The following is a 27,648-nucleotide window of genomic DNA, read 5'->3' on the forward strand; positions in this document are numbered from 1 at the left end:
TCCCACTGTCCAAGTAAGATGTCAGACACAGGGTCTGTATTCTGGGGAGTGCTTCAGAGACCTAGAGCTAGGAACATTGATGAGTCACTATCCATACTCAGGGGGATTGGAAGCTTAGGAAGTCAACTCCCAACAGATTGGTATTCATCTAGAGAGGGGGATGAGGTGCTAGAGCCAGGTTATAATGGAAAAGGTTACAACATACATGCAAATTGATCAGTGTTGTGATAGGCATGTGCTGTGTGGGTTCCTGTTTGTTTTATATAAACTATCCCCAGTGGCATCTACTGTCTAACAGATCTTTTAAAATATTTAATTATTTATTTAATATTAATTTGTTCCCAATTACCATGCTAGCTATTTGTGCTTAACTGACATAAATTCACCACTTTTTGACACCTGGCTTGTGTACTTCCAAATAACACCTCTCTTGTATCATGGATCTAGGGTTTAAAGAAAAAATAAAATATATGTTAATGGAACGTTAATGTTCTAAGTGTCTAAAGGTGCCCACCCTCCTGTTCTGGAGAAGACATGACAAGGGCATCTGCATGGCAACCCTACCCCCAGTCTCACCAAGCAGATCCTGACACTTCTCCCTTTCGGAGGGTTCAGGAGGGGAAATTTTCATTATCTACATACCTCTTGGATTCTATTTTATGAACTAGTCACTGACTTTAACTCTCCATTATTATGTCACAGTAGCAGGTAGGATGAGTAACAGAGGTCCCTTCTTAGTGATGTCACTTTCCCCTTTGCACCCCAACAGCTGGACAGCAACTGCCTAGAAACAATTGCTTGTTTCAGCTCTTTCTTTTTGATTTCCTATAAGTGGACAACTTTATTTTTTGTAGATGTTATAAATTGGATAGAAGGTGACATAGACTAAGGAAGACAGTGGAAGAGCAGTACTATTGAGGAAAATCATGTCAGTGTTCTGAAGCAATAAACAGTAGGGACAGAGTCTCAGTTTGTGTAAATTGGCTTAGCTCCGTTGAAGTCAATGGAACTATACTGCTTTGTGCCTGCTGAGGATACAATTAAAAAACTGTTTATATAATTTCAAGTGAGACCTTTTAAATATTTTAATTGGAAAACAGTGAAATCAATGAAATCCATTTTTTAAAACATGTGTTACCAATGTGAATAAAGTAAAATAACAGACTGTTTCACCAGAATGAGTACAGGACAAAGGAGACCATTTTAAATGCACCAAATGTACTAAACCCTTATTATCGTATTATACCTCAACAGAATGTGTAAGTAAATAAAAAAATATGCCACGAAGTGGCTTCATTTGTAGTAATCAAAACAGGCAGTATTCATGCTTTATTTAGTAGGTGTTGGTACCACCTGTATATTAAGTTTGCCTCACATTTACCATTCAGCCCCATCCCCCTTTTCATTTTCTTATAACTTTACCAGACTATAACAAGTTGCGCTGAAATTTACCATGCTGTTGTCTGCCTTGGGTTGATCTTATAAAAAAAATTTCCACGGAACTGGTGCTGTGGTTTCTGAGAATGAGAAATGTGAAATATATAAGCAGTTTTACTGATGTTAGTTAATTTTTCTGTATTTTTGAAGAGCTCTTGCATCTTAGGAGCTTGGTTCAGGAACTTAAAATTCAGCAGGGGGATACTCCTGGGATCAGAGTGGTGCCTTCTCTGTTACAGATGTGTCTAAGTTATAAACTGCAAACATCACCATTATGGCATGCACAATAGAACTTTTTACAGTTTTGCTCCTAAATTCTTGGAACATTCTGTTTGTCTTGAGTACACTCTTTAACTCACTGACCATCCTGCATCACTCTGAAGCAGCTACATAGAACTGACCCTCCTGTCAGAACACAGGCAAAATGGCTCTTCGGCTGCTGCTTCTCTTTCTTCCAGGCTTTATGGGTACCTGCATGGCCCCACAGTATGCCAACATTTTTATGGCTGACTTAGAACAACGCTTCCTTACCTCTCGTCCCCTAACTCCCCTACTCCACTTGCAATACATTGATGACATCTTCATCATCTAGACCCCTGGAAAAGAAGCCCTTGAGGAATTCCACCATGATTTCAACAATTTCCATCCCACCATCAACCTCAGCCTGGACCAGTCCACATAAGCGGTCCATTTCCTGGACACTACTGTGCTAATAAGCAATGGTCACATAAACACCACCCTATACCGGAAACCCTACTGACCGCTGTACTTACCTGCGTGCCTCCAGCTTCCATCCAGGACACACCACATGATCCATTGTCTACAGCCAAGCTCTAAGATACGACCGCATTTGCTCCAATCCCTCAGACAGAGACAAACACCTACAAGATCTCTATCAAGCATTCTTAAAACTACAATACCCACTGCTGAAGGGAAAAAACAGATTGACAGAGCCAGAAGAGAACCCAGAAGTCACCTACTACAGGACAGGCCCAACAAAGAAAATAACAGAATGTCACTAGCTGTCACCTTCAGCCCCCAACTAAAACCTCAGAGTATCATCAAAGATTTACAACCTATCCTGAAAAATGATCCGTCACTCTCACAGGTCTTGGGAGACAGACCAGTCCTCACTTACATACAGCCCCCCAACCTGAAGCAAATACTCTCCAGCAACCACACATCACACAACAAAAACACTAACCCAGGAACCTATCCTTGCAACAAAGCCCGATGCCAACTCTGTCCACATATTTATTCAAGTGACACCATCATAACAGCTAGTCACATTAGCCACACCATCAGGGGCTCGTTCATCTGCATATCTACCAATGTGATATATGCCATCAATGTGCCAGCAATGCCCCTCTGCCATGTACATTGGCCAAACCGGACAGTCTCTACGCAAAAGAATAAATGGACACAAATCTGACATCAGAATCATAGAATCATAGAATATCAGGGTTGGAAGGACCTCAGGAGGTCATCTAGTCCAACCCCCTGCTCAAAGCAGGACCAATCCCTAATTTTTGCCCCAGTTCCCAAATGGCCCCCTCAAGGATTGAACTCACAACCCTGGGTTTAGTAGGCCACACGGAATCATAACATTCAAAAACCGGTAGGAGAACACTTCAACCTCTCTGGCCACTCAGTAAAAGACTTAAGGTTGGCAATTTTGCAACAGAAAAGCTTCAAAAACAGACTCCCAACAAGAAACTGCTGAGCTTGAATTAATATGCAAACTAGATACCATTAACTTGAGTTTGAATAGAGACTGGGAGTGGCTGTGTCATTACACATATTGAATCTATTTCCCCATGTTAAGTATCCTCACACCTTCTTGTCAACTGTCTAAATGGGCCATCTTGATTATCACTACAAAAGTGTTTTTCTCATGCTGATAATAGCTCATCTTAATTAATTAGCCTCTTACAGTTTGTATGGCAACTTCCACCTTCTCTGAATGTATATATATATCTTCTTACTATATGTTCCATTCTATGCATCCGATGAAGTGGGCTGTAGCCCACGAAAGCTTATGCTCTAATAAATTTGTTAGTCTCTAAGGTGCCACAAGTACTTCTGTTCTTTTTGCGGATACATACTAACATGGCTGCTACTCTGAAAAATGATCATATTCTATTTTCCACAGGTGCTCTGATTCATTTAGTGCATTAGATGGGCGAATGATTCATATTTGTGTAGTGAATAAAGGTGTTGTCTGTTAGACCTAGGAGGAAAAGGAAAGGAGAAGATGTGGTTTGTGGTTAAGACAATTGACTGACTTGGGAAAACTAGGTTCAATCCCTGGCTGTGCCATAAAATTCATATACGATGCTTGGCAAGTCCCTTACATAGCATTTTTGAAGGTGTATTTCTGTTACTTTGGTGCAGAGTTTGAGAGTTTTTATAGCCTGTTGAGTGGAGGGTGGGGGAGCTTTCGGAACCTATGAGAATTTAAGCCCTGCTACCTCTGAAAATTCAGGCCTGAACTGTGTTAAGTTACATACACAATCAGTGAAGCACATAAAATTGGTATATGAAATATGTCATATAAAATACATGCGGTAGCTGTGTGTATTTTGTGTTTATATTGACTTCTTGTTTAATTGATAAAGAATTTCAAATATGTCCTGTAATTATTCTTGCATAGAGATAGCCTTACCAAAAATGGCAAGTAATGCCACTTTCTAGGTACAAATTAAAATATGCATACAAAAATAATGTATAAAATATGTATGCATGGTGGTCTACAGATTGTATGTACTTAATTGCAGCTGTGAATATCTCGTCAGGTATCAGCTACATCTGCAAAATAACAATAAGAGGACCACTCTTCACAGAGACAAAGAACAGAAGGTCATTCTGGAGTTTTTAGATACAGGAATAAGTGAAATAGAGCAAACAAAATAAAGTTAGGATTTCAAAACAACGGATTAGTTAAAAATATCAGACGTGGTTTCTCAAAATCCAGTTTTCTGATTTACCACGAAGTTTGTAGTTTTACTAAGTTAGAGAGACTGGAGGAGGTGGTAGTCAGAAATGCCCTTGTAACACAAGTCTTGTTTCAGCCTGAACTATTGTGAGTGATGCAGCTAGTCTCTCCATAATAATTATTTGTCTTTAGCAGCATGAGTAGAGTTACTCTGTAGTTGGACACGGGCTTTGACTGACCTGCCTGGTGGTCCCTTCTTTGGAATACTGGTCTGGTCTGTTCCCTCTTCATTCATTTGTGCTGATTGTTTTAGCTACAGAACTTCTCCTTCTCCACAGATTTGCTGCTGCTCAAGGTACTTGGCTGCTGAAGCATGCAGCTTTAGTCCTAGCTACAGCCTGCTGCTTTACTTTTTCCCTGGACTTCTGCTATCAATGGTCAGAAGGGTCAGCAAATCCTCCTTCTGTAGCCCCACATGAGTCAGAGAATTTCAGGGGTGGGCATTTATAGATTAATTTTGGAGGACTGGGAGCAGATGGACTTCTCAGTGGGGAGGGTTGAGAGCAGATGGATTTGATGAAACTTGGGGTAGAAGAAACTGATTAACTTTTTGTATTTTTGTGGGGTTCAGCAAAATGATTAATTTCTTTGTATGGCAGGTGGGAGAAAAGTGATAGATTTCCCTGAGGAGGAGGAGGTCAGCTGAGGAAGGGAAAAATTTCTGACTACTTGTTCACAGACAGCTAAGACTTCAGATTATCTGATTTTAAAACAATGCTCCAGTTTTGGGTTGTGGGTTCATCCTCTCAGGTAAACCAAAATGAAATACCCTTTCCACCTGTGATAATCTAAATGCATTTTGCTTGTTCTATTTTAAATTATTGTGCAAGACTTTCGCATTTCTATTCTCTTGTTTTTGTTATTAGCACCACCAGTCCGAGACTGAGATAATAGAAGGTATGAAATCAGTTATTTAAAATTCAGGTAAAAATTCTAATACTTAAATAATATTAGGGCTAAAGTCCCTGTGATTGGAAATCATACAAAATAACAGTAGACTCCATTAGGCCATCTTACTGTTGCTGCCAAGAGCTGGTTCTGTTCACAAATATGTGGGCACAGCTCTAATAAGGCTAGATAGCACTTTCTCTTGGGCCATTCACTTATATCTGCACCAAGTTGGGGATTGTGCTTTAGTGTGTGTGTGTGTGTGTGTGGTGGGGCTTCTTTTAATTTCTATTACTGTAGTATTTCAGAACAATATAAACAATATTTCCACCAAGGGCTATTGTATTGTAGGGCAGGTAGCTTTTGAAATATGCATGGGCACTCTCATTTGTTGTATTTAAATATATTTAAGTATAATTTTCCTCCTCACTCAATTTCTTTGTAAAGTGGTCTTGCATTGTCAATTTCTACATTGTCATGATGAGCTAATTATTATTGTATCACTAGGTCACTACCTGGAGTCAAAGTATTTCAAACTATATGAATGGTGGCTACTGTAGCTGATGAATCAGATGTTTAATAATGTCAGGCAAATAGATCTGATTGTTCCCCAGCTATAACTTTGAAGACTCATTTACCCCAAAGACATTTTTACTCCTTCAAATCTGCTATCTCTAAGTACAAGCTTTCAGATTCATTTTCTGTTTTCATGCATTTCACATGGGCAGATGTCTGCATATAGGGAATCCATTCTTAGTCTTATACCCCCTTAAAAAAGTGATTGCTTTTATCAAAAAGTCTCATCTTTTTTTTACAAATTACTCAAAACATTTAATCTGTCTGATATGAAGCCTATGAATATTTAACTTCCAATAAATTCTAAAAAGTGTATTTACATGTTTACATCTGAGTTTCTCATGTTAATAAGTCACATAAGCTTTTGTCATTTTGTAAGCTTTCTCACATTCTTAGGCCCTCTACTGATTCAATCTCCTGGCTTTTTTTTTTTTTAAGACCTTCCTCCCCCTTCCCACCCCTCCACCCCCCTTCCCCCCCCCCAAAAAAAACCCAAAAGCAAGGGGGAAGATTTGAAGTGTTCTAGGATGTTTAAATCAACCAAGTCTATGTAATAGTTACATATATGTGATTAAAACTGTGTGTGACAGTCAAGGTCTGATTTGTAAATTAAACTGCCTGGTCTTTTAGCAAGAATAGAGTTTGCAATGAAAGACTGCTACAAAATGTTACAGGATATATCTACAGAGCAATTAAAAACTTGCAGCTGGCCTATGCCACCTGACTCATACTCATGAGGCTCAGGCTGAGGGCCTTTTTTATTGCAGTGTAGGCTTTTGGGCGCAGCCTTTGGGACCCTGTTGGGAGGGGGCAAAGGGTCTTAGAGCTTGGTTCTAGCCCAAGTCCAAACATGTATGCTGCAATTAAACAGCTCCACAAGCCCAAGTCAGCTGGCACATGCCAACCACAGGTGTCTAATTGCAGTGTAGACATACCCATAGAGCAGTGGTGGGCAACCTGCATAAAAAGTATACTGCAGCTTAGGTGTCTGGATTCCAACAGTGGGACAGCAATGCACATTCCCAGAGTTAGAAACATAGGTGCCTAGGGAACAGCTACAACAGAAATTTAGGCACCAAGTGAGTTTAGGTGTCCACAGGTTTCAGCGACCTTTGAGCAGGAGGAGTTTTGAATCCCAGTGGGGCCTGTTTCTGGGATCTAGGCTATATAACTTGAGTTGGATCTTTAGTTTTTCTTTTGTGGGAGAGCTCTGATCCTGCAAAGACTTAAACAGAAGCTTAAATAATGTGCATAAATCTTTGCAGGATCAAGGCGTAAACTGGTAGTTGTGTAATGGGAAATTTGAACCTAAATATTCTATTGATACATTTTAGATTTTTAATTTTAAATTTGGAGAGGTATCTTGAATTGTGAATAGATGGCAGATACATTTAAATAAAAATAAAAAAAATTATGTGTGTGTTTATATAACAAAACAAGCAACATGGTTAAAAATGGTGGTATATTTCTATCTTATCTATCATACTTTTATCTATGTAGCTTACTTATGAGTTCAGATAGTTGTGTGTTGAGGGAAGATGGAAAATAATTTACAGTAGATATATGTATTTCACACTGTTATAACAGTCTTAATGAGTAGGAGAAAGTCTGTTACTCCCCTTTCCTTTTGTATGGGAACCATGAAGTAGAGATTCCAGACATTTCTTGGCTGACCTGAATAACTGGGAAGTCTGTGGCTGATGAACTTTGGCTCACCGTTAGTTATTAATAAGATATTATAAATATTTAGTGGCCTTTTAAAAGAAAAAATGAAATGCATCACAATTAATCCAGCCTAATGTAAATCAAAAAAGTTGGTGTAACTAAGATAACATTATTTTTACGTGGTTTAATGAATGACAGTATGATTGAATTAAATATTGGACTTTTTCTCACCCCAGGATTTTTCTCAATATGTTGTGATGGAGCCTTGAACTTTGAGAAACTACTGGTTTTAGATATCTTTTGCCAGAATGATGAATCTATTTCCAGTAAGCTAGTTACTTCATCATTCTGGATATGCTTTTGGGAACTGTTCATGTAATTCCGTTAGTCCAAACCAGTTGTGTACTATATTTTTATATTTTTTAATTGATATATTACTGACACTAAATATATCTCTCTAGAAAATCAAGATTTTGTTAAATAATGCCATTGTTTAATAATTTTCATACCAGTAGTTAAATGTCTTTTCCAGTTTTGATTTTCACATCAGCTGGAGTGTCATCTAAACCTGATGTTTACAGTTGCATTAAGTGGCAGTACCTCTGGTAAGAATGCATTTATAGTGCAGCTGCAGATCAATTATTTTGTATCAGCACAGTCAGTAAATACCAGAATACTAGTCCATGAAATAATGTGGCAATAAATTTGAAAAAATGCAACAATACTCTTCCATCAAGTAGCGTTCTACTTTTAGATTAAATGACTAGTTTAAGTAGGGCCTTTGAAAATTGGGTGTTACTTCCTTTAGTTCTGATTGAGGTTGGCAGGAACTATATGTTTTGTATGTATTATCAAAAAAGAACATCTTTCTACAGTATACTCTTGCTGTTTCCCCTGCAAATTTATGTAACTTATGTACATCTTTGATCGAATTTGACACTTTTTTGAATATATGCCGTGTTTACTGCTAAGTATGTGAATGATGCACTGAACTGTTGGCTAATGTTCTGTGAGTGTTAACCAGAGAACATGCTCGTTTGCTTAACAGCCTTGCAGTGTGTACTGTTGTATTGCTCTTTAATCCTTATTGTGCAAGATACTGGCAAGAGAACATTTTTCATCCATAAGCATTGTTTCATGCTTAAACATATCCATTGTTTGGTCAAAGTTATGAAATATTGTTGCTCAATTAAATTTTGTTTTCAACATTTCCTGGTAGAGGCAGTAACAGAGAAGATAAAACAATAAAGGAAGAAAAGATAGATAAGTAGGAAAATATATTAAGCACGAGTGACCAAGGAAGGAACAGAAGAAGTGCGGTCAGTAGATATAAGAATCCTGCCCTTCGGATTTGGACAAAGAGTTTGTTTTTTATCAAAAGCTGAATCTGATGTATTTCAAGATTGTATTTCTGATACAGGCTGTGGTAAAAAGCTTGACTTCTGAGGAACCTGTTCTTCTCTAAAAGACATCAGCTCTGTACTGATGCACACTTAGATTGTTCACAAGGATAGACGTTGATTAAAGTGTGACAGTTTCTTCAGATGAAAAATGAAAAGATACATACAGTAGGAATGCAAAAATGTTATTTAACTTACAAGATGATGGTAGAACAGCAGTGTATTAAGCAATCCTTTTGAAAGAGCATCTTCACATTTTTTGGCACAGAGATTAGGTTTAGAGAGAGACATGCTAACTCATCTTGAGCCTGATCCTGCGTATATTCAATGTCTGTAACTCCCACTGAAGATGAGATCATAGAATATCAGGGTTGGAAGGGACCTCAGGAGGTCATCTAGTCCAGCCCCCTGCTCAAAGCAGGACCAATCCCCAACCAAATCATCCCAGCCAGGGCTTTGTCAAGCCTGACCTTAAAAACCTCTAAGGAAGGAGATTCCACCACCTCCCTAGGTAACCCATTCCAGTGGTTCACCACCTTCCTAGTGAAAAAGTTTTTCCTAACATCCAACCTAAACCTCCCCCACTTCAACTTGAGACCACTACTCCTCGTTCTGTCATCTGGTACCACTGAGAACAGCCTGGGTCCATCCTCTTTGGAACCCCCTTTCAGGTAGTTGAAAGCAGCTATCAAATGCCCCCTCATTCTTCTCTTCTGCAGACTGAACATTCCCAGTTCCAACAGCCTCTCCTCATAAGTCATGTGCTCTGGATGGCTTAGTCTTGAGGTTTGTATTATTTTGGAATATACATACATAAGAAAGTAAGAACAGCCATACTGGGTCAGATCAGTGGTCCATCAATGGTCCAGTATCCTGTCTTCTGACAGTGGCCAATGCCAGGTGCTTCAGAGGGAATGAGCAGAACAAGCATTCATCAAGTGATCCATCCCCTGTTGCCCATTCCCAGCTTCTGGCAAACAGAGACTAGGGACACTTCAGAGCCGGGTTTTGCATCCCTGCCAATCCTGGCTAATAGCCATTGGTGGACCTATCCTCCATGATCTTATCTAGTTCTTTTTTTAGCCTTGTTATAGTCTTGTCCTTCACAATATGGTCTGGCAAAGAGTTCCACAGATTGACTGTGCATTGTGTGCAGAACTACTTCCTTATGTTTGTTTTAAACCTTCTGCTTATTTATTTCATTGAGTGACCCATGATTCTTGTGTAATCTGAAGGAGTGAATAACACTTTATTTACTTTCTCCACACCAGTCATGATTTTATAGACCATTATCATATCCTCCCTCAGTCATCTCTTTTACAAGCTGAAAATTCCCAGTTTTATTAATCTCTCCTCATATGGAAGCTGTCTCATACCACTAATAATATTTGTTGCCCTTTTCTGCACCTTTTCCAATTCCAATATATCTTGTTTGAGATGGAGTGACCACATCAGCATGCAATATCAAGATGTGGGCGTACCATGGATTTATATAGAGGCAATATGATATTTTCTGTTCTATCCCTTTCCTAATGATTCCCAACACTGTGTTTGCTTTTTTGACTGCTGCTGCACATTGAGTTTTCATGAGAATGTTTTCAGAGAACTATCCACAATGACTCCATTGAGTTTTCATGAGGAAGTTTTCAGAGAACTATCCACAATGACTCCAAGATCTCTTTTTTGAATGGTAACATAATTTAGACCCAATCATTTTATATGTTTAGTTGGGATTATGTTTTCCATTGTGCATTACTTTCAATTTATCTACATTGAATTTCATCTGCCCTTTTGTTGTTCAGTCACCCAGTTTTGTGAGATCCCTTTGTAACTCTCTGGAATCTGCTTTGGACTTAACTATCTTGAGTAGTTTTGTATTATCTGCCAATTTTGCCACCTCACTGTTTATCCCTTTTTTCCAGATCATTTATGAATATGTTAAATAGGACTGGTCCAAGTACAGACCCCTGAGGGAAACCACTATTTTCCTCTTTCCATTCTGAAAACTGACCATTTATTCATACTCTTTGTTTCCTATCTTTTAAACAGTTACTGATCAAGGCAAGGACCTTCCCTCTTATCCCATGACAGCTTACTTTGCTTAAGAGCCTTTGGTGATGAACTTTGTCAAAGGCTTTCTGAAAACCTAAGTACACTATATGCACTGGATCACCCTTGTCCACATGCTTGTTGACCCCCTCAAAGGATTGTGGAAGTACCTTTTGTTAATAAACCTTACCTCAGGAGAGGGACTTTATTTTGATTCTTCTCTCCTGCTGTTATAAAATAATTTTAGCAAAAAAATTCAGCTGCACCTTTGGTAACTCTAGTAGGATATCTAGTGTACTCCAGCAGCTGCTAGCATTTTTACCACTGTGTCAGTTAAACCTGCTGTGATATTATATTCTTTTTGTATAAAAACTCCCCCTGACTTAAATTGGAATTACAAACATAGAATGGCTGCTCTGATCAGGTTTAACTGATGTAGTGGTAAAAGCTCAGAAAGCTGCTGGACCTTTATCTAGACTAGGGTTACCACTGGGGTCATTTGATTAAAATTCTCTTGTGTTAGCAAGTCCATTGTTTTGAAAAGGTGGGATGTCAACCACTTTCGCTGCTATTGTAGACATTTTATTTTAACTTTCATTAATGTAAAAATGTTTATTGCAGCTATAGCCACCCTTTGCCAAAGCCCATATCTCAATTTTTGTTACAAGCCACTATTTTTTAATCTGCCAACCACATCTTAGTATTGGGTAATGTTGCACTGAAAACCAGGTATGTTTTTAGGAAAATGAACACAGTAGTGCTAAAGCTGGTTGCACATAATAAAAATAAATGAAAGTTGAATCATAAAAGCTTTTGATTTATTTCCAATTAGCTTATTTTCTCCCAGAGACATATTTAAATACTTTTGAAAACAGCAGTAAAAGAAACAGATTGGCTTTAATTAAATATTGATTTAGTCTGCCATTTTTAAAATTGAAATTACATCCATTTTATATTGGTTGAACACCTGTTAATTCAGTTGGTGCAGACTTGCCTCCCTGGATTTCCCCCATAAGTACCCCATCACACATACTTTTTCTCTCTTGCCCTGTGCTCTCATGTGTTTGTGGAAATAATCCTGGATGGGAAGAATCTCTATTTAAAATTTGCCTAAATGGCTTTGATACTTGATTCAGACCTGCCATGTCAAAGCAAGAGTCCCAATCCCAGATAGTTTTAGAGCCCATTCTACTAGAGCAAAGGTAACTTCTACAGTTAGCCTTCAAAGACATATCTATTTGTAAGATGTTGAAGGCTTCCATGTGGAGTTCTGTTCACAGCTGTACTCAGTGTAACTCTCTCATTCATATTGCATGATTGTTTGGGGAAATTGGTTATTCTCTGAACAATTAAGCACTCTTCAGCCACTCTCTGGAAATTGTTTCTGCTTGTTAATCACCCAAAAGTGGGAATTCACAGAAGTAATTCCTGAAGTAGAAAGGAAAGCTAACTACCACTAACTAAAGCTCTCTGAGAATATTATTTCTACAGATCCATGCTTGTCACACTATGTCCTTGTTGCTTTGTAGTCCTGTGCTAGATTTCAAACAGCAGGATGGAAGTGGAAAAGTGTGGGCCATGGATAAGGTTGCCACCTCCAAGATGCAGACAAAATGGCCACTGGCTACAGCCCTACCAACAAAAACTGGCCACTGGCCACACCATCACCAACAACCAAAAGGGTCCTAGTGTTGACTAGAGCTAGTTATTACAAAAATGTTTTAGAGACTCATTTAAAAACCAGACCAAACCAGTAACACAATATGTGTATTTATATGTTATTTTATCACTTTTCTTACCTTATCCTAACATGGTACTGCGGTCCAGGCTACCAGGGTTGTCAATTGTAGAGCACGCTAATGTGTGCCAAGTGAGAAAATAAAAAAGGTATATTAATCTTTTCACCAGCAAGGCAGTACAAAACCGACCAGGTGGCAACACTAGACATAGTCTTTTTATAGATGTTGCCTACCGTGCTTGAGTCTGTGGGTAGAATCGATGTCTGGCCACAGTGGACGCAGTATGGAGTCTTGTGGCATGTTACCTAAAGACAGATCTGCAAAAGTGGTTGTACTGTGGTTATGGATGCCATATAAATACACAGATTAAATAGGAAAAATGCTTGTAGAAAACCAGTTACTAGTAAGTAGCTGTCCTTTTAAGTTATGGTTTATTATGAATAAATGGGCTTCTGATTAATGGAAACTGTATTTATATTAACTGTTATCAGTAAATAAGAAACCTCTTTCTAAGATTTTATACGGTTAAAGTTTCAAAAGTGCCTAAGCGACTTAGGAGCCTAGACCCCATTTTCAAAAGTGATTCAGGCATATAGCAAAATCTTACTATGTTCACATATATCATAGTTTAGTACAAATTGTGTGTGTGTACACAAAATAAACTGTAATGTATTTAAACATGGCAATGTTTAAATCAAGCAATTTAAAGCATAGCATCTAGTGTTTCGACTAAACTTCCATAAAACTTATGCTTGCATTTTCTGTTTTCTACAAACTACAGGCGGGACACAGAGGTTACCTCGTATGATTGGTGTATCTCTAGCAAAAGAACTCATCTTCTCTGCACGTATTGTAGATGGCGAAGAAGCAAAATCAATAGGATTGGTCAGTCATGTGGTGGAACAGAATGAATCAGGGGATGCTGCCTACAGAAGAGCTTTAGCCCTAGCACAAGAATTTTTACCTCAGGTACAACATAATGGAGATGTATTTTGATTTTGTTTTGGAGTGGGTTAGTTCACAGTAGTATAGTACAATGGTTAAATAGTAAATATGAAAAGGAACCAGGTAAACCAAGAAGAAAATTACCATTCTCTCGATTTAATGTCTGCACTGTTAAGTTTTGTGTTCCTATTTACTTTCAAATTAACATTGTAGATTTTATTTTACCAAATTAAAAAATTCTGGAGACTACAATATTACTATTGAAATAACATTGAACACTTTGGGAAACAGTTGAGGATAGGAGAAAGACAAAAGGGTCAAGTGAAAAGAGAGGCCTGTCCTCTTCCTTACTATTCTAGCCATATTAAGTTTTCTCTTAATCCTTTGGCTCAGGGAGTCTAGATTTCTCAATATATTTGCCATAGTAAAATGTACAGATTTTCTGCTTGTACAAAATCCATTAAGTGAACACTGTGACTGTTGAAATCCTCATTCTTTTTCATATTTACATTTGTTACTAACATCCCCTTGGAAACTTAACAGTAAAATTTATTTCCAAAATTAATGTCTTTTTCCATGTATGCAACATATTGTTTTTACTGGAAGGCTCATTTATTTGCTTTCTGGACTACATACATCAGCACAGTGATGTCATCATTCTCATGCACCGCTTAAGGTTACGTGCCCTCTTTTCCTTTCACTTGATGTAACAGTGGCAGAGAGACCTGAAATATGACTACTTTCAGACAGCCATACTCCAAATATTCAGCATTAGAGAACTTCATATAAGTTAATTATGGGTTGCCTTACTTTGAAATGTTACTATTGGCTTCTCCTTGACTAGAGAACCTGCTATCTGATTTTTCATGGCAATCAGTCAGGGAGCATGGTGGGGGAACTTTTCTGAACAGTGGAGGATTAATCCATGGGGCCTGTGCCCAGGGGCCCTAGCCAATTTGGGGCCCGCACAGGAGCACCGGAACCAATGTAAAAGTGGGAGGCCACTGCCGCTGGAACTGTGGCTCCACCCCGCTCCTATTCTTCCCTCTTGGGATCCACCCCCTCCTCCACCTCTTCCCCCGAGGCCCCACCTACTGCCAAGCTGGAAACTGGAGCTGGGCCATGGTAAGAACTGCCCAAGGAGCCAAGGACACTGTGGGGAGCCCCAGACCCTCCACCTTGTCCTAGGCAAGTCTTATCAGCTCTCCCACCTCGAAGTGCAGCCTCTGCCACCACCATTCAGCACATGCCCGAGGCTACTATGCCCATGTGAAAAAGTGAGTGGGCATGGTCTCCCTGGATCCCTCTGGTTCCGGCACCCCTGGGCCTCCAAGGTGTGGGGGGCCCAAATGTTCTTTGTGCCCAGGGCCTTGATAACTCTTAATCCATCTCTGTTTATGTAGCTGACCACTCTGTCTCTCAATCACAGTAAAGTGCACACATATCAGTGTTTCTGCTTGCAGTGCATCCAATAGTTGTTTTCTGAACCATCAACCAATACACCAACATGTCATCCTCCCTCACTGTGGGGTGCAAACGTGAGGGAACTAGACTGATTTCCATCCCCAAAACACCAGAACTCTAGGAAGAAATCAGTGTGACCTTCTGGAAAAAGCTGCAAGAACCTTGGTGGTGATTGATTGTGACATGCCCCCTTTCTGCCCTAGACATCAGTCTTCACCAATCTCCTCTCCCTCCTCCCCACCCCAGTATCCATGAGAAAATTGATCATGGCCTAATCTGTATCTTTCTTCTTTGTCCCATCAATCCACAAAAGATGCCACTTCTTCTCTTTGATCTCAGATGTCTGAGATTCTAGATGTTTTAATTTTTTAAAATGAAAATATATATAATCATACACATATGTATTTTAAGTGCACAACACTTACTCCATTGGATCTCCCAGATGTATCTTGTTTTTCTTTATCTATCTGTAGGCTATAAATTCTTTGGGTTAGGAACTGTTTTGATATTTATTTGATATAACAAATTTATAATCTTTTGATGTGCTTCACAGCCCTTGAGAAATGAACAGTCCTTGAGCACTGCAGGTTGATACTGAGCTCACAACAGAAATGGAATATCTTCAGGGGAACATTTCAGGAGACTCTCCACATGGGCAGTAGGGAAGATTTTTGGGGGAATCACCAGTGTGTCCAGAATATGATTGAGTTTTTGGGGAGCTATAGATAAATCCTCTTCCCTGTTGAAGGCTCTGCGGGAAGACTAATCCCATCCAGATCCTGGTCTATATTGAGCTTCATTTAAAATAAAATTCTCATTTACTTCACCACTTTATTTGGCTTGCCACAGTAACTGCAGAAATCCCTCTTTTTGGGTGGAAAATACTGCAAATTATACAGTAAATTTAACTACCGTTGAAAATAAGTATTGTTTTTTGTTTTTAAAACCCTATTATCAAACATATGAAAAAATGCATTTTAAAAGAAAGAGGACCTGAATTATTATTTGTATCCACAGACTCACACTGGAGACAGTGCAGAGGTTAACTGCTCTAATAGGAGCTCTGATGGCATTGTGTCTCGTATACAATTCTAAATAACCATTGAAGAGAATGCACTAGCCTCTCCCCTCTGCATCCTACCAGCTCTTTTGGCCAATACATGTGTTTGTAGAAGCTAGTGCCTGTGGTGGCCCTAGCTGTGCAAAGTACTTGTACCCCCTCTGGACCAGCTCTAGGCACCAGCAAAGCAAGCATGTGCTTGGGGCGGCACATTTCCAGGGGCAGCATTCTGGCCATCCTTCTTTTTTCGGAAAAATCCACAAATGTACAAAAAGAAAATAATACATGAAGATCAAAAAAACTCCAGTAGTGTGATAGGAGTGTGACGTGAAAAGTATCACGTCGTGATACGGTCACTCATAATGTGAACGTGCGTAAATGTGTAAACGTTAACGGTTATTGATTAATTAAATCAGGAATCACAATTACTTGTGTGTACTGTGCCTCCCTATCGGCGCCATTTGCTCCAAATTCCATGTTGCGTCGGTGCCAGTGATTATAGGGCTAAAATGCCAGGACAAAAACGAAAACTGCTTTCCAGTGCTGCCTACCGGGAACAAAGAGAGAAATGGCAAAAAGAATTAGAAAAACTATCTCGTATGTCAAATAAGTATTTTTAAAAAGTCAACAATCAAGAGAAAGCTGTAAGCAATGCATTGAAAGTGATTATTCATCAACTGTTGAAGACCAATCGAACCAAAGATTATCTTTTTCAACTGATAAAGATGAACAACAATCCGACCAAAGATTATCTTAGCTAACTGATAAAGACGAACAATCACAATCCATCCAAAGATTTACTTCTTCAGCTGAAGAGTCCAGAAACGAAGAACTGTTATCCAAATCTAAAACTGAAGAACAATTATTGGAAGGTGGAGAGACTGACATAGGATGGAATCCAAGTACTGGACCGACAATAATTACTGATACAATGCTAATGATTATTGTGAAAAAAGGTCCTCCAAAACTAGATCCTACATTTGAATATCCATTTAATGAGTCAAATCGTCAATTTATGCCATCCAGTATGAAGAGAAAAATGTGGAACAAATTAATAGATTGTGGTTAGTGTATTCACAGACCAAAGATATAGTTTTTTGTTTTTGCTGCAAACTGTTCTGTAACTCGGACATTCTTATGGCAACTGCAGGTTTTAATGACTGGCAAAATTTGCATCAGCATTTGAAAGAATATGAAACATCAAAAAATCATTTACACTCGTTGACAAATTGTATTGAGCTGTCAAACCGATTACGTTCCGGTACAACAATGGATGCGGTACAGCAAGGTCTACTAAATTCAGAAATTCTATGTTGGGAAGCTGTGTTGGAACGTTTACTGGCAATCATTAATTTCCTAGCCGAACAGTGCCTCGCATTCCATGGATCCTCAGATATTTTATATGAGAATAACAATGGAAATTTCTTGAAATAGGTTGAGTTATTGGAAAAATTTGATAGTGTTATGGCTGAGCATGTTTGAAGAGTGAAAGATGGAGAGATTCACACCCATTATTTGGGTAAAAATACACAAAATGAGATGTCGCCATGTCCAGTTTCCACTTTAGGGCTCTGAACCCCCAACGGGCATGCTTGGGTGTTACTCCATGCTGATTCTGGCCTGTTTTTTAAAAAGTTCATAACTGTTCATGTGTTCCTTAGGCATTTCAGCCGCCACGTCTGCTAAGGGTCCACTGAGCTGCAGCCTCAGCTCTACCATGTAGTGGTCTACAGAGATACTGTACCCAAGGCAGGCCCTTTCAAAATTTTCTATGAAGGCCTCTGTATCATCGCCTACCTTGTAGGTGGGGAGCTTTCTGGAATGGGAAGCGGGGTACCTGGAGAAAGATTGCTAGGGTTGTCTGGTATATTTTGCTTAGCCCTTGCCATCTCTAACTCCAGTTCATGCTTCCTCTCTCTTTCCCTCTTCTCCTGAGCATGCTTCTGGGCCTCCCTCTGGGCCTCCATAGCTCTCTCATGGGCAGCTTTTTCTGCCTCCATCCGTCTATCATGTTCTTTTTGTCTCTTATCAGCTTCAAATCTGGCTAATTCTAATTTCTTTTGGATGTCACTGTCAGTCATCCTAGCCTTTCTGTGTTTAATGTAGCCTAACCCGAGAGCTAGAACGAAAAAAAAAAAAAAACACTTGTGAATTCCCCTGTGGGAGGTTAACTACCCTGCCCTCAGGTAGAGAAAAAAGAACTCCAGGTGCTCCCAGCTTTAAAAAAAAATCCTTAAAAAAAAACCAAAAATCTCCCTGCTTTCCAAGCAGCCAAAAGGGGGGGAAAATGTCCTTTTAAAAATCCTACTAGGCTTTTGGTTCAGAATGATCCCAGCGCACTGCCACCATGTCAGGGTTTCCCTCCCCACTCTGAACTCTAGGGTACAGATGTGGGGACCCACATGAAAGACCCCCTAAGCTTATTTCTACCAGCTTAGGTTAAAACTTCCCCAAGGCACAAATTCTTTGCTCTTGGAGGGTATGCTGCCACCACCAAGTGATTTAACAAAGAATCAGGGAAAGGACCACTTGGAGTTCCGATTCCCCCAAAATATTCCCCCAAGCCCTTGAGAATAATATCCTAACCAATTGGTTACAAAGTGATCAAAGACCCAAACCCCTGGGTCTTAGGACAATAGAGAAATCAGTCAGGTTCTTAAAAGAAGGATTTTATTTAAAAAAAAAAAGAGGTAAAAATCACCTCTGTAAAATCAGGATGGAAAATAACTTTACAGGTTAACAAAAGATTCAAAAACACAGCAGAACTTCCTCTAGGCTTAGTTTCAAAGTTACAAAACACAGGAATAAACCTCCCTCCAGCAGAGGAAAAATTCACAAGCAAAACAAAAGATAATCTAACATGCCTTGCCTGGCTTTTACTTACAATTTTTGTAATATGAGAGACTTTTAGGATGGTTTATAGGAGAAGGAGTTTTCTGACCTGATGCTTCTCTGCTTTCCAAGAGAACACACAAAACAAAACCTTCCCCCTTCTTCCTCCCCCCCCCCCCCACAATATTTGAAAGGATCTTCTTTCTCCATTCGTCCTTTTGGTCAGATGCCAACCAGGTTATTTGAGCTTCTTAACCCCTCACAGGCAAGGAGGAATTCTAGGCTACCCTTAGCTGTATGGTTATGACATGAGATAATACAATTAATTTCTAATGGAGTACATAATGAAATTTTATCAAATTTGAAACATGCCAAATATTATTCAGTTATAGTTGATTGTACTCAAGATCTGAGCAAAACCAAGCAAACATCAATAGTTTTACGATTTGTGAAAACTGATGAAAATGCAGAAGTGAAAATTTGTGAACACTTTCTAGAATTTATACAAGTGAACAAAACTACTGGGAAAGCCCTCACAGATGTCCCAGGGTACAATAACGGCTCAAACATGCAAGGACAACATGCAGGAAAACAGCAAAGAATATTGAATTTAAATAATAAAGCTTTTTTCATTCCTTGCTATGCGCATTCATTCAATCTGGTTGTCAGTGATGCCACCAAATCATCTAAAAATGCCGTTTCATATTTTACCATAGTGCAAGCAATTTATAACTTTTTTAGTGCTTTCACACACCGTTGGGCAGTCTTGAAGAAGGATCTTGAACAAAAACTCACACTTAAACCTCTAAGTCAAACTAGATGGGAAAGTAGGATGCTATTAGTCCATTCCGATATTCATCAGGAGAGATTTACAATGCACTGTTGGAAATAAGCCAGGACTTGTTATATGATCCTTCATTTCGACATGAAGCTGAAACGTTGGCTCAGAAAATGATGCAGTTTCAATTTTCATGTTGCAGTTATTTGGCATAATATTCGAAATCAAATTAATTTGCCTACAAAACATAACCATAGACATATGCGAGGCAAAGATGATTTTGAATAAAATGCTGGAATATTTTAAAAAGTACCATTCAGATGAAGGATTTGAAGAAACTGTCAAAGAAGCAACAACAATAATAGAGGATCTTGATTTTGAACCGACGTTTGCACCTCAACCATTCATTCGTCCTCGAAAAAAAACAAGACAGTTTTGTTATGAGGCTCATGATGATCCTATTCTCGATCCAAAAGAAAGGTTTAAAGTTGAATGTTTCTATTGTATTTTGGATGTAGCTATAACTTCTATTGAAGAATGATTTTATCGGTTGCATGGTCATTGTGAAACTTTTGAATTTTTATACGATATTGTAAATATTAAAAATCAGTTTCCCAAAGAAGACCTCATGAAGCACTGCCAAGACCTACATTTAGCGCTCACTACTGATAACGCTGCTGACATTGATGGAGTAGAATGTATGATGAATTAATACCTTTATCTGAGCTAATAAGTCCTAAAACTTCTCCTCTAAAAGTATTAGAATTTATAGCAAGAAATGATTTTTTCACAATAAACACTGCTGTAGCATTATGCATTCTTTTAACATTACCAGTATCAGTGGCTTCTGGTGAGCACAGTTTCTCAAAACTGAAATTACTAAAAAAATTATTTGAGGTCCACCATGTCTCAAAATCGTTTGTCAAGACTCGCATTAATTTCATTGAAAGTACCATTGCAAAAAATTTAGATTTCACTGAATTATTAAAAGACTACGCATGTATAAAAACCAGAAAAATTCAGTTCATATAAATTCTTTTAATTTATGAGTAACCGGAAGACACTAATGTTTTCCATTACAGTGTATAGTTGAACCCAAATTGTTTGTAATTGTGATTTTGTTAAAATTAAATGACTACACGAGTAGGAAATTGTTTTATTTCACTAACAAATTCACAAATTCTGTTTTCATTTTTTTTAAATTTTAAACAGTCAAAACAAAACAAAAACATTGCAAAGTGCAAACGCGTAAAAGCCAAAAAAGCGGGGGGGGAAGGGGGGCGGCCAAAACTTTTTTTGCATGGGGCGGCAAAAAACCTAGAGCCGGCCCTGCACCCCCTGAATGAAAGGATTCCTATCATTCCTGGCCCTTCTGTGGGAGACTGAGCTTCTTGCATTGTCTCCCTTGCTCCCTTGCACGGTCTGAGAGAGGTCAACCATAATCTGACTGCTGGCATGGTTTTGCAGCTCATGCATTTTAGTTTTGAGGCTAGCTTTGATTTATTTTCTTTTTGTTGAGGTGCTTCCATGTCTTTTTATTATATGCTCATGAGGACATAATATAGTAGATCATATAGAGTCCTATAGTACCGTCATTATTTGGTTACTTTGAACCTAATTTCTAAAGGTGTTGAGCACCCACAACTCAAGTTTAAGTCCATTGGAGCTGCTGGTGTTCAGCACCTCTAAAATTTAGACTTTTTATGTTGTTTTGATACCATATCGTTTTTGAAAATTATATGCTGCTTTTAGATTTTTTAGTTCTAGAAACATATATTTGGAAGAAAGTGTGTATCATGGTCATATTACTTATTCAAAAGTGTAGACAAAGCCTACAGAGTGCTAATATGATAGCATTCATATGTAGACACTTTACGTCATAGTTTTGCTGTATCTGCTGACATGTAAATCTATCTAATTTATTTTTAATTTTAGGGACCTCTAGCAATAAGAGTTGCAAAATTGGCAATCAATCAAGGGATGGAGGTAAGGATATATATTTGTTGGTAACAGTGAGTGGAAGCCTAGAGGGCAGGGAACAGTTCCTAAAATAGAGAGTTAAAAATTAATTAATGTTTTTTCTAGACTTGTTTTAAATTACAAACCATATAGTCTTTCAAAACCTAGTTGGTTGAATCCAGTCTATAGTAAAGCAATGGTTCTTATTTTTGTGACTTCATATTGATTTCATCCTGCTCCTGAAGATATGGTTGATGCTGACTGGGCACTACAGTACCAAAACTTGGTAATTCCACCTCTGCTATAACTGATACAATGTGCTAATTATTAATGTTAGAAAGTAAACATACAACTTGTTGAATACTAGTTCATGTCAAAGGGTGAGGAAGAAAGCTTTCCTAAATTCATGTGCAGGATGCTGTAAAAACTATCGTTATTTTAAAACTAAATGATATGAAAATCCATCCCATCATCAACAGGATAAATGTTTTCCAGTAAAACTGAAGGCCAAAAAGGACATTACTGCTTATAATAATTTAGTATAGAATAGAATAGTATTAACATAATATCAGGAATCTGATTTAAATGCAAAAAGACATGCCAAGTAGTCACATGCTGAGTGGTTTCTATTGATCTAGCTCTAGAGTTCATTAAGATCTGAGCAGACTCACACTTTTGTGCTTAACTTTAAGTCTATGAGTCTCCTGCTGAACTCAATGGGACGACTCAGATACTTAAAGTTAAGCACAGGCATGAATCTTTGCAGCATCACAAGTTAGAGTACAGTCTGACCCAGAGAAGAGTGTGATCACAGCTCATTTGCAATGTAAAACCTCAATATAACAGGATAAGTTAAGGATGTATTCTGTTTTAGGTTTTTTGTTTGTTTGTTTTAAAGGTTGACATACAACTAGTCAAACAACTGAGTTCAGTAGGGTTACATTAATGATGAATTTACAAAGGGTGTAAATTAAGCTCACACATACAAATTAGTTTTTTAAGGGTATAAATCCAAGGTTGAATTCAGTGGTACACAAGGGAGAAACTTTTGAAAGAAAAATTCTAAGTCCCAGACACAGTAGGTAGGTGAGTCAGAATGACCTTGTTGACAAACCCCATGTGGTACACAAGGTCCCAGCTTTCAGACACTAGTAGAAAAACTGCTTGCTGATGTAATAGATGGCACTTATGAAAAGGAGATAGCTAAATGAAGAAGAAATAATGGAGGAGGAAAAAAAGCCAGCTGTTCAGGCCACCACACAAAGAAATCTCAGAGGGTCCCAGAGGCAGTCCAAGATCACAATTGGTTTCATCCTTATATGTGGGAGAAATATATTTTCATCAAGACAAATCCTTAAGAGATATAGGTTCCTGGCAGATCAAGCTCCTACAGATCAGTCTCTAGCTAGGTCCTTAAGATGGTCTGCGTGGGTATTCAATCTGTCCGTTATTGGCAGTCTTATTGCACCACCAAAGCTTTTGTTGACCATGTGATTGCTGACTGTGTAATAGCATTTCTTGAGAAACACACTTTGTAATTTATTGGACTTCCATCCATATTTATATATATATATATCAGTTAATTTATTAAAATAGTTTGTTAAAATTGAAGTATATTTTAAATTGTACAACATTGGAATCATAATAGGTAAAATGCATGGATGTAAATGTATTTATTGTCAAGTTTATATATATATATCAATATATATATAAACTTGACAATAAATATATATATATATCAATGCATATTATTGATACAGCAAATAAAGGACATGTAAAAGTGATACAATTTATATAAGTAAAATGTATTAATAAGATTATGTAATAAAATAATGGAAGAAGAAATATTATATCACATCACGAATATATGTACCTTATCAATGTATTACCATATTTCACAAAAATATGTCTGAGTATATGATTGCTGTTTTTTCACTATGTACTATATATTGAAGTATGAAAAGATCATGAAATTATCCCTTTTTTAAGTGTTGAAATTGCAGCTGGGTCAAACATGTTTTCTCAAAACAATGGGTTGGCTTTATGAGCACTTCTCTGATGCAAATATAAGATAAAGTTCCATAATAAACATTGACATAAATAGCATCTGGCCTGCTTTTCAGGTGGTATAACTCTTTATACTGTATGGTGGTAACTTCTTCTTAGGTATAATTAGTTTTTCAAATTAAGTATCTCAACTTATTATTTGTATTTCAGTAGTACTCATCATGTTCTAGGTGCTTTCCTTACATACTGAAAGTCTCATCCTGGAAGATAACTGTTTCAAAACTTGTTTGTTAAAACATAATTAATGACTGATTTACATGCAGTCTAGGTTTCTGCCCAGTAGTAGCTGAAACAATTAAAATATGCAGCTAATTAATGGGTTTTAGCCAAAGACAATTTGTAGTAAGACAATGCATTGTGCATTCACCTATTATTTCGGACAGTCTATTAAATAGTGATTACATCACAGAATAAGGAAACTGATTACAGAAATACTGACCAACCCATATGTGCCCGCAAGGACCGAGGGGGAGATACCAGCGAAAGGAGGACACTCAGGCCTAAGAATAGTAAACTATGCTTTATTGAAGGAAGGAAGGAAGGAAGGAAGGAAGGAAGGAAGAACTTACGCTCCAAACTGCGCGGGGAGCCCCTAGATCGTGCGGAGGGGCTGCCGGGGACTCTGGCCATTCGTGACAGCTGACCAGGCAGGACTCCGCCTAGGGGGAGTCCTCTGCAGCGCTATATTCGCCGTGCTTTTCTTGAGGTTACATGGGGTCAACAGCTGGTTACATTCTTATATGTATGATTTATGCTTATTACATAAACTGACTTGTTTACAGGGAAAAATATGCTGAGCTATGCTACAATATCTTTTAGCAGGGTCTGTCGGACAAAGTTTATTGAAACTGCCTGCATCCTCCACTTACATCCAGTCACGTACTCACCACGTAGCTCCTCGCCAATCTTCCGCAACCTTGCCCCTACACCATAACCACAGGACAGTGAAGAATTTCTGCATAAAGATACTGTGAAGAGGGACTTTGCTGGACTGCTTTAATGTTTGGGATATAGGAATATAGTATTTGAGTTAGCTGTCAGAGAATAAAGTGTGTGCTATGTACAGAAAGTTATTCACTCTTACAATATTTAATTTTTGTTTCCCAGGTGGATTTAGTAACAGGCTTAGCAATTGAAGAAGCCTGTTATGCTCAGGTATGTAACACAATTATGCAAAAAATCCCAAAAAACAAAACAAAAGTTAAAGCCTGAATTGAAAATCATACAGAAATGCAGCTTGAAAATAATTTATATTTTCTCCCAGCAGCATTTTGGATATGAAATTTAGCCTTTCCTCTTAGCCATTTCGGTTTTTTTTACATGGAAATCTTAAAGAAGGAAGTGGAGTTCAAGACAAAATCAAGCCCTTTGTATAAAGGGGCTATTTAGGAAGCGGAAGTTGGACGTAGAGCCAAATCTTCAGATGGTGTAAATTGATATATCCTTGTTGACTTCAGTGGAGATATGCTGATATATAATGCCTGAGGATCTGGTCCATAATCTCATCCATAAACTAGAGAGATTCTGCCTTGATGCCTACACAGAGGGAAGAGATTCCCTGCATGTTTTACCCCAACCCCTTAAAAAGAGTAGTAAGTAATTAAGTAAGAGTAGAGTCATTATATTACTTCTGTATTTGGCATTGGTATGATCCCTACTGTAATACTGTGTTCAGTTCTAGTTTCCACACTTCAAGAACGATGTTGAACAATTGGAGAGGGTTCAGATAAGAGCCACAAGAATGATTAAATTATTGGAAAAGATGTCTTACAGTGGAAGATTTTAGGAGCTCAATCTGTTTAGTGTATAAGATTAAGGGGTGACTTGATCCAAGTCTGTAAGTACCTCAGTGGGAACTGAAATTTGATAATAGAGGGCTCTTCAATCTAAGTATAATAAGAACCCGTGGCTAGAAGTTGAAGCTAGACAAATGCAAACTAAAAATATGATGCAGTTGTTTAACAGGAGGGTAATTAATCATTGAAAAAATGTACAGAGTGTTGTGATGGATTCTTCATCACTGGAAATTTTAAAATCAGGATTGGCTGCTTTAGATCAAGTACAGCTATTGAACTTGAAGCAGGAATTTATACTTGGAAGTCCTTTTGCTCTATTATGCAGGAGGTCAGACTATAAAATGTGTGAGTAGAATTGCATGGTTAGAAGTATGCGTACAGTGCATGGTTAGTTTTATGTAGTTTTAATTTTATAGGTGTGAGCAGGGTTTCAAACTAAAGAGTAAACTTTTGATGACGACCTAAAGTGATATGTGGCTTGATCATTTAGACAGTAGAACAAGAGCCTGTTTTGTTATCTGGCTACTCTATCTGAGGAATTGTTAATATGCCCATCACTTCAGCATCTTTTTAATCTCTTCAAACCATTGCCATATCCCCTCCAAAGGTGGTATTTACATGTTACATAAGGAAATACTGCAGGCACTGTAGTTGATCATTCAAGAACTTGTGAGAATTTTAACTCTTCCCCCCCGCCCACCTCTCACCAATAGTTCTGCTTGCATCTACTGTCAGCAGTGTTAAACCGCCTGGGAAAATATAACTGTGGGTTTAAAATAATTAAGTTTTTTTGGTCTTCTTATTTTATAGCTTTAATGAGCTATAATATTCTTTCAGCACTGAAAGAAATGTGTTTAATAATTATCCTAAAACGCAGAAGGCCAGATCTTCAACTAGTGTAAGTCAGCATGGCTGAAGTAACTTCTGTGGAGTGATACTGATTTATACCAACTGAAGATCTGGCCCACAGTCTGTAAATCAGTTGTGTGTAGAGTGTTTTCACACTTTTTTGTAATTTCTGTATTACACTTTAGTCTGCAGATTGCGTCCATTAAAGAAAGGTGACAATATACATTATTTTTTAAATTTTGATATTGATAATACAAAGTTAATCTGTTCTTTGTAGACTATTCCAACAAAAGACAGAATTGAAGGTCTTCTTGCTTTTAAAGAAAAGAGGCCCCCTCGCTACAAGGGAGAATAGGAGAAACTGATGCCTTGAAAATACAAATGAGATAAACATGGCTGGAAGGACCTTTCAGCTGCTCTTTGCCTCAGCGCATGGAATATCACAACCACCAAAGTAAAAGCAAACCCTACCTACATTACAACATCTGGAATGTGTCCAGACGTGCCTGGCCCAATAATATGTATCAAGTCATACTCAGCATTGGTTATGAAGGTTGCTCTGTATATTTGCAAGGTCACAGGTTCATAAGCATTTCTTTTATTTCATATGTATGAAACTAACCATTCCACAATTAAAAAAAAAAAAGAAAAAGTAAATTCTTTTAGTAGACAAAGCCTATAAAGTAATATGGAATGTTTGTCTGTTGTACCATTTCATCAAAATAAGTGATTTCTACACACCAAAAATGTGAAATTATACCAAATCTGATTTCTAAATGATTCTGTATATCAACCAAAAATCATGGTTCACTGTCTATTCTAGCTGAATACGTAAATTATTAATAAAGTTGGTGGAAATCAGAAGAACGATTGTTTGAAAGATTATAAACTGTATTTACTTGTCTCATACTGTAATAAGTAAGATAAACTTCATTTTGAGACTACTATTCAGTGGTGTTCTGTGTTACTCTATATTCATGTTCAGCCTTCAGTCACACACGGCTATATGGTAAACCTTGCCTCTCATCCCAGATTCCTCCAAAACATCATCTCACCAACACTGTCTACTAGTGAGTAACTTTTAATTCACTTGTCCCATTTGTTTTGGTTTTTTTATTTCCAGGCTGTATTAAACTTTTTATTGTGGAG

General features: G+C 38.0%; 1 protein-coding gene across 3 annotated transcripts in view; it reads left to right on the top strand.

Moving 5' to 3' along the window:
• AUH (AU RNA binding methylglutaconyl-CoA hydratase) overlaps positions 1 to 27,446 on the top strand; it is a 181,864-nt gene extending 154,418 nt beyond the window's left edge. For all 3 annotated transcript variants that reach the window (XM_077817421.1, XM_077817423.1, XM_077817424.1), the window contains 4 exons: positions 13,531 to 13,718; positions 21,764 to 21,814; positions 24,962 to 25,009; positions 26,777 to 27,446. In XM_077817421.1, coding sequence (XP_077673547.1) covers positions 13,531 to 13,718; positions 21,764 to 21,814; positions 24,962 to 25,009; positions 26,777 to 26,854 — 365 coding nt within the window. In that variant the 3' untranslated portion in view covers positions 26,855 to 27,446. The remainder of the gene's footprint in view (positions 1 to 13,530; positions 13,719 to 21,763; positions 21,815 to 24,961; positions 25,010 to 26,776) is intronic.
• The last annotated feature ends 202 nt before the right edge of the window (positions 27,447 to 27,648 follow it).

This window comes from Eretmochelys imbricata, chromosome 5, assembly GCF_965152235.1.
Source record: "Eretmochelys imbricata isolate rEreImb1 chromosome 5, rEreImb1.hap1, whole genome shotgun sequence".
Taxonomy (NCBI): Eukaryota; Metazoa; Chordata; order Testudines; family Cheloniidae; genus Eretmochelys; species Eretmochelys imbricata.